General features: G+C 50.9%; 1 protein-coding gene across 2 annotated transcripts in view; it reads right to left on the bottom strand.

The window, feature by feature from the left end:
• Positions 1-12865, bottom strand: part of Slc37a1 (solute carrier family 37 member 1) — a 50944-nt gene extending 38079 nt beyond the window's left edge. The window contains exons 1-3 of one of the 2 annotated variants that reach the window (XR_005972570.1): positions 12074-12865; positions 8476-8706; positions 1734-1815 (exon numbers count right to left, since the gene is read on the bottom strand). Coding sequence is in view for 1 of the 2 variants with exons in the window: in XM_041634607.1 (XP_041490541.1) it covers positions 1734-1815; positions 8476-8531 (138 nt within the window). In the remaining variant the exon portion in view is untranslated. The remainder of the gene's footprint in view (positions 1-1733; positions 1816-8475; positions 8707-12073) is intronic. The other variant, XM_041634607.1, reaches the window with a different exon arrangement.
• Positions 12866-13201: the final 336 nt, after the last annotated feature.

Here is a 13201-nt window from a genome sequence, read left to right as displayed (position 1 = left end):
TTGCATGTGCTCCCCGCTTTCCTGTCTCCCTGCCATGTGCTCGGCCACCTGAGAGCATTGTATTTAATAAAATGATGGGCATTTTAATTCGGTTTGATCTGATCTAATTGGATTTCTTTGTGCTGGGGGAGTTGCCCTTCTTAGGATTTTTTTCCCTAACACATACATGTAGGCAAAACATTCATACACATAAATAAAAATAGATAGACCTTAAAAAGTAATAGAGACCCTGGGACCAGAGGACCAATGTAGAAGACACTAACACGAATTCACTTACTCCCCATGACACCCAAGGGCTGCTGTGAGGTCGGCATTAGACAGTTAACACACAGACCATTGGTTATGGAATTCTGGCTCAAACCAAGACCCCTCCTCAAGAAACTCAGAGGCTCCAATGGAGAGTGTGACCTTGGGCCACTTTCACACCCTTCCTGGCAAAACTCCTCCCGCTCAGCAGGTAGAGTCCAAGGGTCAGATCCTGCCCCAGAGACCCAGAGACAGGTGGCAAACCTGTCACCAAACCTGTCTCACAGGCAATGACTCTTTGGTGACACCCCACCTTCAACCTGGTACTGGAAGTGGTCCCTCCCTTACCGTGCAGGCCCAGTCTTTCCAGCTGAGTCCCAGAAGCCCCAAGAAGGCTCCCTGACCTTGTTTGACCCCAGGTCTTCAGTGCTCACTCAGGCCCCTGTGTGGGGCCACTCAGGAATTTCTCTAAGCAGGAAGAGTCACAGAGACAGCATTCAAATTTCCAGGGCTGGTCACTGGGGCCTATGTCAGAGCCCTTGTCACATGTCATACCCGGGAGCTTTTAATGCCACTGACTGTTTTCCTACCCCCTCAGGTCTCTTTGAAACCTCTCTTAAAGGTTTCCAAGTGTTTTGTTTCCACAGCAAACTCCTGGCTACCAAAGAAAAACTCTGGAACCTTCTTAGTAAATGAACACGCTGGAGAAGGCACCCAGGCGCAGCAGGCCCCTACCTTTTCTCCAATGCTGGGAGCCCTTCGAGGGCAGCTGGCCCTGCTCAGCTGGGAAGGTCACAGTACCAGAGTCCTGGACTAGGTCCTACTGGCAGATGGAAGGCAAGTGCGTCACAGAGCCATAAATAGGTGGGTCTTGGCCCGAGGAAGCAGCCTTGTTTCTTCTACATTAGTCAAAAGCTGTTCACTCCTGCGACTGGCCCACAGGTAAGGTGGGGTGAGAAAACACCCGCTTCCTCCCTAGTTCTGATGTCAATAGAGAGGACTTGAGGTCCAGTGGAACACCTGTCCCCGGCCCTTGCCCTGCTCTCCTGTGTACACTCAGTGTGTGAGCCGCACAGAGGGCCCCGGAACCAGGCAAGGGGTCAAACTGCACCAAGCGTTGGAGCCGCTTGGGAAAGCGTTTAAGACGGGATTCGCCAGGAAAGAAAACCAGACAACATAAATATTTAATTAAGTTTGGGGATTCTGGAGCTGTAGTCAGATGGAGGTGTGCCCCTGAGGGGATAAAGCGTGAAACACTGTAAAGATCTGAGTTTCTGAAAAAGGAAAATAAAGCAAACCATGGCAAAAGACCCTGAAAGGAAGATGCTGGAATAAGCAGTCTCTAACAATCTCCCGACCCTCATCCTTCTGCCCTCCGGCTCCCGGAGTCCCCAGGCTTCAGGTAGATTACTGGAGAGCCCCATGTGTGATCCCAGAGTCCCCAGGCTTCAGGTAGATTACTGGAGTGCCCGTGTGTGATCTCTTACCTTCACGATGCTGATGGGCTTTCGAGACAGGTGGAAGCTCGCGTACAGCAGGAATGTCAGCAGGAAGATGAAGGCCCGGTACCTGGAACACACGTAGCAGACGGGGCATGAGAGGTGTCACGCTCCGTCGTCTGTGCATTAGCCACGCACCAAACCCACTCACAATCTCATGACAGTCTCAGGACATTAAAAACACGGCTATCCCTGATTGTGCGAGACCACCGAAGCCCTGCAGGAGCTGGGGGATGCCAACATCTTCGGCCCCAGCCTCCGCTCTATCACTCGGTCCCAACAACAAACAGTTCTCGAGTGGATTCCTCCTGGGGGCTCTGTAATTCAAGGCATGTTTGCCAGCCGTCTACCCAGTAACAGTGTCAGACACTGATAAGTGATGATAAGGGGTGAGGGTTCAATCCCCTACATGGCCCCCACAGGCCCTGTCTCTCGTTCGGTTCATTTGCTTGAGAATGCAAATGCACCAGAGAAACCCTTTCTTGCATTTGCCATTTCCTTCAAAGCCCACAGAGCCAACCTGCTTGACAAGAACGAAGACACGCTGGGGGGACAAGTTTCTCCCTGTCTCTGACTACAAGATTTCTGAAACCATGAACCCCAAGAAATGAGTCTCCCTAGGATGCTCATGCCTGGAGAAGGGAAGGGCTGAAGCCTGGGCCAGTCAGGGGAAGAGATCGGCAAGGAGAGTTGGTGCCTCAGGGAATGAAGCTGCTTGCTACCCAGCCTGATGACCTGAATTTGAACCCCAGAACGAAGAAGGAGAGAATCTATTCTGCAAGCTGTACTCTGACCTTTCACAACCCATCATCACAGGAGCAAACCCACACCCGTACACGCATAAACAAAAGGAATAAACAGATGCTTTAAAAAAAAAATTAGAGGCTAAAATTAGTGTTTCCAGACTTAAACAAAGGCCCTGGTTGAGGTGGAGGAAGGAGGGTGGTCACTCTGTAGGAAAGAACCCGCATGTAGAAACTAGCTTCAGGATACAGAATCCTCTGAGCTCTCTTCTCCCTGGGGAAACCGAGTGGAAAGTCCACAGGACACTCGTCCCAGCCCACAAGGTGACAAGAAGAAAGTAAACCTGTGAAAAACAAACAGTTCATCCCAGCACTCAAGAGGCAGAGCTGGAGCTGCCCCAGCGAGGGACAAGCTGTATCTCAGTCTGTGAAAGCCTCCCTGGGGCAGAACAGGTTCTCTTCGTTCTTTGGCCAAAGCTGCTAACTTGGCCCAAGCGCTGAGCCTGAGGCTGGTTGTGAGCCGCCCACTGACCTCCGCAGCGCCATTTCCAGCTCCCAGCCAGGCTCTAGCTCCTCCCCAGACACAAGGCAGGACAGCCTGGGCATGGGTTTCTCTTCAGAGGCTCTCATTTGGAATCAGGAGCCTGGACACCTTCCAGTGACCACTGCTTAGGGCTGCCCGACTAAGGCACTACAGAAGTCGAGGGAAGGATGACTCAGTGGCCTCAGGCTTTCTGTCAACCCCTTGCCGGAATTGAAACTCCCCTATTGTGATGATAAGGGATGAGGAGGGCCCGGCCCTGACAGACTACATTCCTCAGTCCTCACTGGGTTTCAGTCAAGTTGAGGATGACAGGCTGCACTTTCCACCAGGCCCCTTTTCAGGTGGCTGGGGAAGGTGGTACAAAGCGTGCAAGCAAAGGGGCTCTTCGGGACAGCCCACGCTCCTGCTGGTGAAGCCATAAATGGACTCTTCACAGAGAGAAAGCCTCCTCCTGAGGGTTGGAGTCAAAGGTCAATGAAGAACAGGCAGGATTTCCCAAAGGCTGAAAAGGGAGCCTTTATCTACAAGTGCCATGCTGCCCAGCCTACTTCCTCAATTTCCAAAGTCACCCTTCTTCCTTTGGCCTCAGTTTCCTAGAGGACCTGGGGTGGGGGGAAGGCAGTAGTTGCAGACTTCCAGGAGGGTCTACAAGTAATAGCCGCTCTCAGCTAGTGGTCATCTGTCCCCGCTTGGTCTCTGGGAGAAGTGGGTGGGAACAACAATCCTGGTCTATGAGACTGAGGTCCCTCAGGATTCCTCAGGAGCCCTTGTTCTGCCTGGTCCTTTATTGTCATCCTTTTATTTTGTTTGTTTGTTTGTTTGTTTTTGTTTTTTAAGACAGGGTTTCTCTGTAGCTTTGGAGCCTGTCCTAGAACTAGCTCTTGTAGACCAGGCTGGCCTCGAATTCACAGAGATCTGCCTGCCTCTGCCTCCTGAGTGCTGGGATTAAAAGTGTGCGCCACCACCGTCACCCATGGCTTATTGTTATCTACGTCACCATTCACAAAGCTGAACCATTTTGTGTGGACAGGAGCAGGGCTTCTGAGCATCAGTTCATCCAGAAATAATGTCCTGACGATGTCATGAGTTAGTATGAGGTCTTGTCAGGTTCCGATGGCTCTGACTCAAGGACTAGTGTCCTCTTAAGAAAAGAAGATGCTGGAAATGGGGGCGCACGCCTTTAATCCCAGGATTTAAGAGACAAGTGGATCTCTGTGAGTTTGAGGCCAGCCTGGCTACATAGAGAGACCTCTCTATTTGTACTTTTGGTTTTATGTGATGCTACAGGTGGACCTGGGGAGACGAAGTAAACAAAGAGAAGCCGACAGCCTCAGCATTTTCTCTCCAGTGCCCGCTCCGCTTATGCGGTTATGACAAATAGTACATGTCAATACAAGAATCGAGCCTGGGTTAACCCTGAGTTTCTAGCAAAAAATGCACATTCTATCAATGCCAGCTTAGGGCCCGGATGCACTCCCAGACTCTCCTCAGGGGTATCTGCTATGGTTCAGACATGCCCAACTATTTGACATTGGAATATAAGATCTATTTAACTTGAGAACCATGCAGTAAAGTTACAATAACCAAAATTCACACACACACACACACACACACACACACACCACACTCCACCACCACAAAACCAACAGACAAAAAAAAAACCTTCATGGTTTAATTTGAGACAATTTATGATTTTGTGTTGGACTGTATCCATTGCTATCCTTGACTGCCAATCCTATGTACGGACGGCTCTTGTGTTGAACATCTGGTTACTAGCTGGTGCTGCTGCTTTGGAAGGTGGTTAAACCTTTTGGGGAGTGGTCTTAGAAATAGATGTCTGGGGAGTGGGTCTCGAGGCTTACAGACTGGCCCTACTTCCCGTACCATAGAGATGAGAGCAAAGCAGACTCGTGTTTCTGTCACAGTAGCCCACAGCAGCTTCCCTCGCTACACAGAGGGACTGTACCTTCAGACATGCACAAGAAGCCCTTCTGTTTATTATATATACAGTGTTCTGTCTGCATGTATGCTTGCATGCCAGAAGAGGGCTTATAGATAGATGGTTGTTTGATACCATGTGGTTGCTGGGAATTGAACTCAGAACCTCTGGAAAGCCGGTCAGTGCTCTAAACTGCTGAGCCATCTCTCCAGCCCTTAAGCTGCTTTTTTGCGGGTCATAGAGATAAGACAAATAATTAATACAGTGTCCTTGAGTGTCACGATCCTCAGAGAAGCAGCGGCAGCCCAGCCGCTGATGTATCGTCTGGTCTTGGTTGGCTGTCACTTGCCTCTGCCACATAGGGACTCAACAAGTGCTTTTTTGGGAATTACTCATCAGTGTGGCTGGTTTATAAATGAATCCTAACCCTTTCTGACCTCAGAAACCACGCAACCAGATACAGAAGGAAGGCCATGACTTTGTCAGCGCCTGGATCAGGAGACAGATGTCATTGTGATTGACACTGGTCATTTAAAACACCGCCTGCCTTGGCAACTGGACTGATTTCCATACTAAGTAGAGACTAAGAATCTTGTGGGAGCATGCATGAAATGATGGAGATGTTCCCAGCTACCAGGCTCCTGATCCTGGAAGCTAGCCCTGAGGAAGCAATCACAGTCCTGTCCAGTGGCTCACAGGTTGGGACATCTGTGAGATGCATCAGGGTACTTTTCTCAGTTGGGGGGCCACCATCTACTCCTAGGATCAATTATTTGAAGTCTCAAGTTGTTCTAGATCTTGTCAGCAAGCAACAGTTCCTTCATGTTTAATTCATGGCTTTGTTTCCTGGCATTGCATGGCATTTCCGCCCAACTTCTGCTGTTCCTGCCAGCTGAGGCATGAGTGGGTCTCTGAGGCCCTGGTTCCTGTCAGTGGGAAGGGGCACACACAGAAGACCCTGAGCCAGGTATGCAGACCAGCTGCACACAGAAGGAGACCAGGAGCTAGGTGTGCATACCTGCTCTGGGCCTCTGGGGTCTCTTCCCATTCCACCTCCTGCAGCGTGAATTCGAATTGGTCTTAATTATAAGAACCTGAGTCAGATCTCGGGGTAAGTGCTGAAAGATCAGGGAAGTAAAGGAGCCAGCCATTAGAGACATCTTTTACCTCTACCGAATACTCGGGTTGAAGAGGGCAAGATCTTGTGTCCACAAATCCTCAGACTGAATGGCATGAGCTCCCATCTCCTCCTGCCTTATATTCCTCTCTCTGCCCAGCCATATTCCTTCCTGTCTCCACCTCCCTAGTGCTGGGATTAAAGGTGTGAGCCACCACCGCCTGGCTCTATTTCTCTTTTAGACTGGATCAATCTTGAGAACTCAGGTCTGCCCCTGCCTCCTGAGTGCTGGGATTAAAGGTGTTGTCTGCCAACACTGTCTGGCATCTATGGCTAACTAGTAGCTCCACACTCTGATCTTCAAGCAAGCTTTGTTAGATCACAAACAAAATATCACCACAACCTCCATATGTCTAGTCCCTCCTCCTCCCCCACAGCATCTTCAGCCCCTTTCTTCCCCAGCCCCACCTGCTAAAAAGGTGCCGTCTGACTTTCTAGCCAAGAACACCTGCATATCCAAAATGAGAGCCGGGCGGTGGTGGCGCACGCCTTTAATCCCAGCACTTGGGAGGCAGAGGCAGGCGGATCTCTGTGAGTTCGAGACCAGCCTGGTCTACAAGAGCTAGTTCCAGGACAGGCTCCAAAACCACATAGAAACCCTGCCTCGAAAAACCAAAAAAAAAAAAAAAATGAGAGACAACCCATAAAACAGGTGTTTGAACCTTTCCATGATTCAAGGTCATAAAAGACAGATAGGCCATGGGACATTTTTAGGCTGAAGGAGGCAAACCCCGCAAGATGGCAAAATGCAACATGCAGATTCTAGATGGAACAGGAACCATCAAAGATCTTGCTGGACACTGGACATGGTATTTTAACATGACCACTGATTAAAGCCTTAACCCAGGGCCTCATGTTGACCAGCACTCCACCACTGGGCTACATGCCCAGCAAAAGGCAAAATCGACATAGAAATATCTAAAAAATAAAAACTGTACAGTGCCTACCACACCCATCTACATAAAAGTAGGAGGAACAGACTAGAAAAACAGTAAACAGTAGCAATCTGTAGACACAAGAGGACACCACAGGTCTACAAGACAAGCTAAACCGTTTCCCAGTACGAGCGTGTGAAGGGTTGTGACTGGATCCCTAGCTGACCTCAAGGGAGAGCTATGGAGGGAAGCCAGCTGCAGAGGTTCCCAAACCCACCCTGAGAGCTTCTGGAATTGTCCAGCAGACCGTGTGAGTGGGTGAGTGGACCAGAACGAGACTGTGTAGACGACCACCATGCTGAGCAGAGGGAGAGCTGAGCTTCCCGAGAAAGATCACGGAAAACCTCAGTGGCACAAACTGTCTCCACAGAAGCAACCAGAAAGGCAAGGTGGCTCCTCCACTGGTGATAGGCATTACAGGCTCCTGTTGCCTGTGCTCTGAAGGACTTTCTTTTCTTTTCTTTCGTTTCTTTTTCTTTCTTCGTTTCAAAAAGCCATTTGTTTTCCTGCTAAGTGCCCTTTCCCACGTCTCCTATCAGAGATGATAATAAGCCCCAGATTCTAAATACACCGTGGGACACACATGTCTCTCTGAACCTCCATGACCATGCGAGGAAAACCCTTTTTCTTGCTCACTTGTCCACTTAACTTGCTGGTACCCAACAAGCACTCAATGTAAAAGGGGAGGAGCAGGGCTGAGGTCTCAGCTCGGTGCCAGCGTGCTTCTTTAGCATGCACAAGGCCCTGGGTTCGATATCAGCACCAGCGCTGTGGGAAGTCCTTCAGCCAATGGCCTTTGTTATGCTAGCCCACTTTGGGCATAATCCTGTGTACTATAAATTGAGACGTAGGGATGAGCGGGATCCCCTTGGCTGCTGGATTCAGCTCCGGTTCCCCTGCACATGCAGAGGACTGTGGGTCTCTACTCTTTCTGTGAGTTTTCCCCCTAATAAATAAACCTGTGTTATACTCCATTCTGGGCTAGTGGGAAACTATTTTATATTGTAAGATACCACAAAAATAAAAAGAGCTGGGTGGTGGTGGCGCATGCCTTTAATCCCAGCCCTCGGGAGGCAGAGGCAGGAAGATGGATCTCTGTCAGTTTGAGGCCAGCCTGGTCTACAAGAGCTAGTTCCAGGACAGGCTCCAAAGCTACAGAGAAACCTTGTCTCAAAATAAATAAATAAATAAAAAGAGAGAAAGATGAGTTTTTCCTTCCTGACAGATTAGGAGTCCAAATACTGTCTGTGATGTCACCACCAAAGCACAGGACTCTTGAGGGCCACCACGCCAAAGCTATGAGAAAGCCTGACACCCATGCTCCATACCGAAACATGGGTGAAAAAGCCACCCAGTGCACCCTGCCCCGCACATCACCACGCCGGAGCTTACCACTGATCCCGGGAGAAGGAGATGATGAAACGGATGCCCATGGGGAGTCGAGCCATTTACGCCGCCCCTGACCTTGGAGCTCCAGTCCTGAAATCAGATGCTTCAGGAAACAGGTTAAGGTTCTTTTCTTTTCTTTTTGACAGCCTTGCAGTTCACACAGCCTGGAGAGCAACAGCAAGCATGTCCTACTGAGTCATGTCCCCTCTTCCTTCCATTCGAGTCGGCCAAGCTCTACGGGAGAAAGACTTTATTAAGAATCTGAGGTCCTGGGTGGTGGCGCATGCCGCCTTTAATCCCAGCACTTGGGAGGCAGAAGCAGGCAGGTCTCTGTGAGTTCAAGGCCAGCCTGGTCTACAAGAGCTAGTTCCAGTGTAGGCACCAAAGCTACACAGAGAAACCCTGTCTTGAAAAAAAATCAAATAGATAGATAGATAGATAGATAGATAAAAAAGCTGTGGTCCTGATGCTCATACCTCTGAGACACTGGCAGGGAGAAGTCATTCCACAGATGGGGAGGGGCCACCCACAGCTGATCAAAGTTACACTTCTGGTACCAGAGGAAGCTCCCACCATGGATGCCCTGGGGTAGACCGCTAAAAAGGAGCTCATGGGATGTTCTAATGATTCCTGAAGGGAGGTGGACACTCAACGCTGCCTTCAGGGCTTCCAGACATGAGTCTGGCCAGTCTGCCCCAAAGCGTACGTCTATTGTTTAGTCACACGCACAATTATCAGAGCATGGGGTGGAGGCGGGCACTGCTCCATTACTGCTCACTAGGACTCCTGTGAGCCAGAGAGGATTATGGGCCTGGGCAAAAAACTGCAGAAGAGATCAATCGTCAGTTGCTTAGGCTGTGGTTCTGCGATTGAGCCTGCCACACCTAACACTGGGGATGAACTTCCCCGCAGCCGCTGTGGATCTCTCTCCCGTGCTCATGGCAGTAGCTTGGAAAATGAGCTTTCTCTGAAGGCTGGGCCGCTGAAGGGCAATGCTAGGTGGGACAGCACAAAGCCAGAGAACTGATAAGGGGCCCAGCGTTGAGGCGATCTCCCAGCCAGATTCCCCATACCACCCTTGGGGCATATTTTCCCCAAGGCATTGTATTTTTCCAAAGTGGAATCTACTTCTCAGCCTCAACAAATATCCTGGAGGTGTAGCTCAGTGGTGGAGTCACAGGACAGAGACTTTGGGTCTCAAACCCCACAGTTCACTTGCAGACAACCAACAACCTTGAAGACAGTTTAGCCCAGAAACCAGCGCCACAACCCTCGTGGAGGTGTAGAGGCCCTTTCTACCCCAGCCAGGAGAGCTCCACCTTTCTCAGGGTCCCATGGGGCCTTAGCAAGTGTCACTCATTCCTGACTCTACACAGACCTACAGTGAAGTAAGCCTAGGCCCACTAAGTCTGTTCCCTTAACTTCTCCAGCTCAAAAATGAGGGTGATGACCTAATGGTATCAACATTGTTATACAAAGCCGTGATCTCAGGAAGGCCTTGGCACAGGGCCTGGTACACAGCAGACAGTCCATTAATACCAATGTGGGTGGTTCTGCTGGCTTCTGGGAGGGCAGGATTTCCCTGTCCTATACCCTAGCATAGAACAGGAGCAAGGCGCTCAGCTGGAGCCAGCCTGGTGGTTTATACCTGTAATCCCATCGCTCGAGAGGCTGAGGCAGGAGGACCATTTTGAGTTGGAGTCCAGTCAGGGTTACCTAGCGAGTACCAGGCCAGCTAGAGCATAGTAGCAAAACTCTGCCTCTGGATTAGATCAAAAGTTGTAGGAGTCTGCCTCAAATCTCCATATGTAAATGATTATCTTTCAAAAAAGGTTTGCTCAAAAGGAGTTCTTGTTGGACTTTGAATGCACCCGTGAATTAACTGTGATGGTAGCTTCAGGTTAAAGGATTTCATTTCAACTGTACAAGCTTGAAGATGGATAATCAGGGTCTAATTATTTCCTCCATCAAAATACTGAAAATTCACCCTTTGCTACCAGACAAATCTATGTGTGTTATCCAGCAAAACCTGGTCCAACAGCAAAGTTCCAGAAGGTCTAAAGAGGAAGAAACTCCCGGCTTCCCCTGATGTATGTACGAGTGTGTGTGTGTGTGTGTGTGTACACATGTGCTATCCGTGCTCACAGGAAGTGCACCTTGGGACTGACAGATGGTGATTCCACATTTGGGGTGCTGAGAACTCAGTTTAACAAAGTTTCCCCCTTTTTTTGCTAGCCTGGACAACATCCCCAAAATCTGTTCCCTCAAAATCCCCGGTCAGGAGGGCTACTGACATACCCTCCTGGAGCCCTAGGCTTAGCTTTCACTCTAAGACAGTGATCCTCAGCCTGTGGGTGGCAACCCTTGCATATCAGATGTTTACATTGCAACAATGGTAGCAAAATTACAGTTAGGAAGTAGCAACAAAGTAACTTCATGGGAGTCACCACAACTTGAGGAATTGTATTCAAGGGCCTCAGAGTTAGGAAGGGTGAGAACCACTGCTCTAAGAGGAGAGACCAGCTAGTCCAGCTAGGAGTCTAATTCCCAGGCCTTCCATTTGCTTGGGTGCACCTTCTCAGGTGCACTTCTTCCAACCCATCCCCGCACAGAGGGGGAGCGCCCAGAGGGGGAGCACCTGGCTTGGCTGACTGGCTCTGGCATATAGCCTAAACACAGAAAAGTAGTTTTTAAAAGTCACCTCTTAGAAGCACTCAGTGAACTTCAGCCCATTAAAGAAAAGGATAAGAAGGCAGTGTTATCAGACAGGGAAGGGACAACAATTAGGAACTACTGCATTGTGACACAGCACCCCTACCAGGCTCAGAAGCTGTGCAGACTAGCCCTTCCGAAAGAGCCTGGCCAAGGGTAGAAGAACAGACACAGCTATGAACTGTCCTTCCAGCCCCAGGGCTCAGAGCCACCTAGAGCCACCCACCCTTCAAGGAGACTCAGAAGTGGCTAGAAGTTAGCAAAAGAAAGAGTAATGCCTCAGGGTTTTCTCCAACACGGGGACAAAATCATAGCACCCTAAGGCAACGTGTCAAAATGAGGGCATTTAAGGACAAACCTGAGAACCAGACAACTCCCTCCAAGTTTCAAGAGTTTTTGTTTTAAACCAAGACAAATTACAGCCTCTCCAATTAAGCACTTTCTAAGCCTTTAAAGGCTCCATTTCCCACGGGAGATAAACAGAAACAGTTATTTTCACTTGTCCTGGGCATAAATACAAGTAGGAGTCAGAATTCTGTCCACCTCTGCTCTTAGCCCATTCACAAGGAACAACGCAACCCATGTGTTGCCCAGGAAACTCGACCTGTAAATCTACTCTCGAGACCACAGGGTGCAAACCGGATTCCCCAAGAGAGGGAATTTCCAGGTGTCCTCTAACCAGGTACGAAGAAAGAAATCAATGTGCTAAGCCAATCTATTTACCAACTCGCCCAAGTTCACGCAATTTAAGTTCCGGGGCCAGCAGCCGGGCAAGCAGGCAACTGGGAGCCCAGGTGCAGAAAGCTCTGAAGACCAGGAAAAGGCAGTTTAGGAATGCAAACCTAGACAGAGGTAAGGAAGGGTCTTCAGATCAGATGTAAATCTTTACCTGTAAGGTCACCAAGATCCCAGGGTGGATCCGGAGTGCTGGAAGATTGGTGCATGCGCCTGGGAGACTTTCCGGTGATTTAAAGCTTTTATTACCGCCAGAAGGTTAGCTGTCACTGCGTTGGTCACTGAGCCGGAGCTCCAGGAAGCAGTTCTTTAGCAAACAAACAACCAGAGAACCCAGGGTACTGGCTGCGAGCTTTCCCAAGGGCTTTGCGAGCCGGCTCCTCCCCGGTCGCACAGCCTCCTGGCCGGGTGGTGAAGGCTACGGGCACGCCCACGTCCCCAACGCGCGGCTGCAGACAAAGCGCCGGGTCTCCAGCAGCCGGCTCCCCACAGCTGTCACAGCGGCCCGGGACTGGGAGGGGACCCGGCAACACAGCTAGGCGATCCCAGCCCCGGGCCTTGGGGAGCCTTATGCTTCTTCTTCCCCGGGAACTCGGCGTCGCCCGGGATCGCCCGGCTCTGTCGCCCAAGGCCAGCCACTCTAGGATCCTTTACTTCAAAGACTTCCCCTAGGAAAAGCACTTGGCTGGTCCGGGTTCTCCAGCCACAGCATACAGGGACAAACGGCGGAGAGGCCGAAGCGGGGGCGCAGGGCGCGGGGCGCGGGCCCGCTGGCAGGTGCGCGGCCGCTGGCAGGTGCGCGCCGCTGGGGAGGGTCCTTGTCTCCCCCGCGCCTACCTGCGCTCGGCAGCCCGCGCCAGGCGCTTCCTGCTCTCGACTTCCTGGAGCGGCTGCCCTTTCACTTTCTCAACCCTACGGGGCGCCGGCCCGAAGCGCTCCTCCCTCTCCCGCGCGCCCCCTGACCCCAGCCCCGCGCGCGCCCAGGGACCTAGAAGGCCCGGGGATGCTCGGTTGGGGCATCCTCTAGTTGTCCCTGGGTCCCCACACCTGCCTCTCATGCCCTCCCAGGTTCCGCAGGGTGCTTGGCCCTTACTGGCATTATGCCCAGCAGCCAACTGCCAGATCCTAGGGACCTTCAGCATTACCAGGCTTTTGTCCCCAAGGCGGACCTTAATAATGCCAGCAAAATGGACAAGTTCTGGCCTAAAGATTTGCTCCCTCGGAGCCCTGGACTGAAGATGGCCTTTCTCGGCCTACCACATTTGGTCAAGTGTCAGAATCA

The sequence above is a fragment of the Microtus oregoni genome, unplaced genomic scaffold (genome assembly GCF_018167655.1).
Source record: "Microtus oregoni isolate MIOR12 unplaced genomic scaffold, Mior012 000046F_ref0000063, whole genome shotgun sequence".
Lineage (NCBI taxonomy): Eukaryota > Metazoa > Chordata > Mammalia > Rodentia > Cricetidae > Microtus > Microtus oregoni.
Note: the sequence above shows the minus strand (reverse complement) of the source record. Positions and strands in the feature narration are given on the sequence as shown.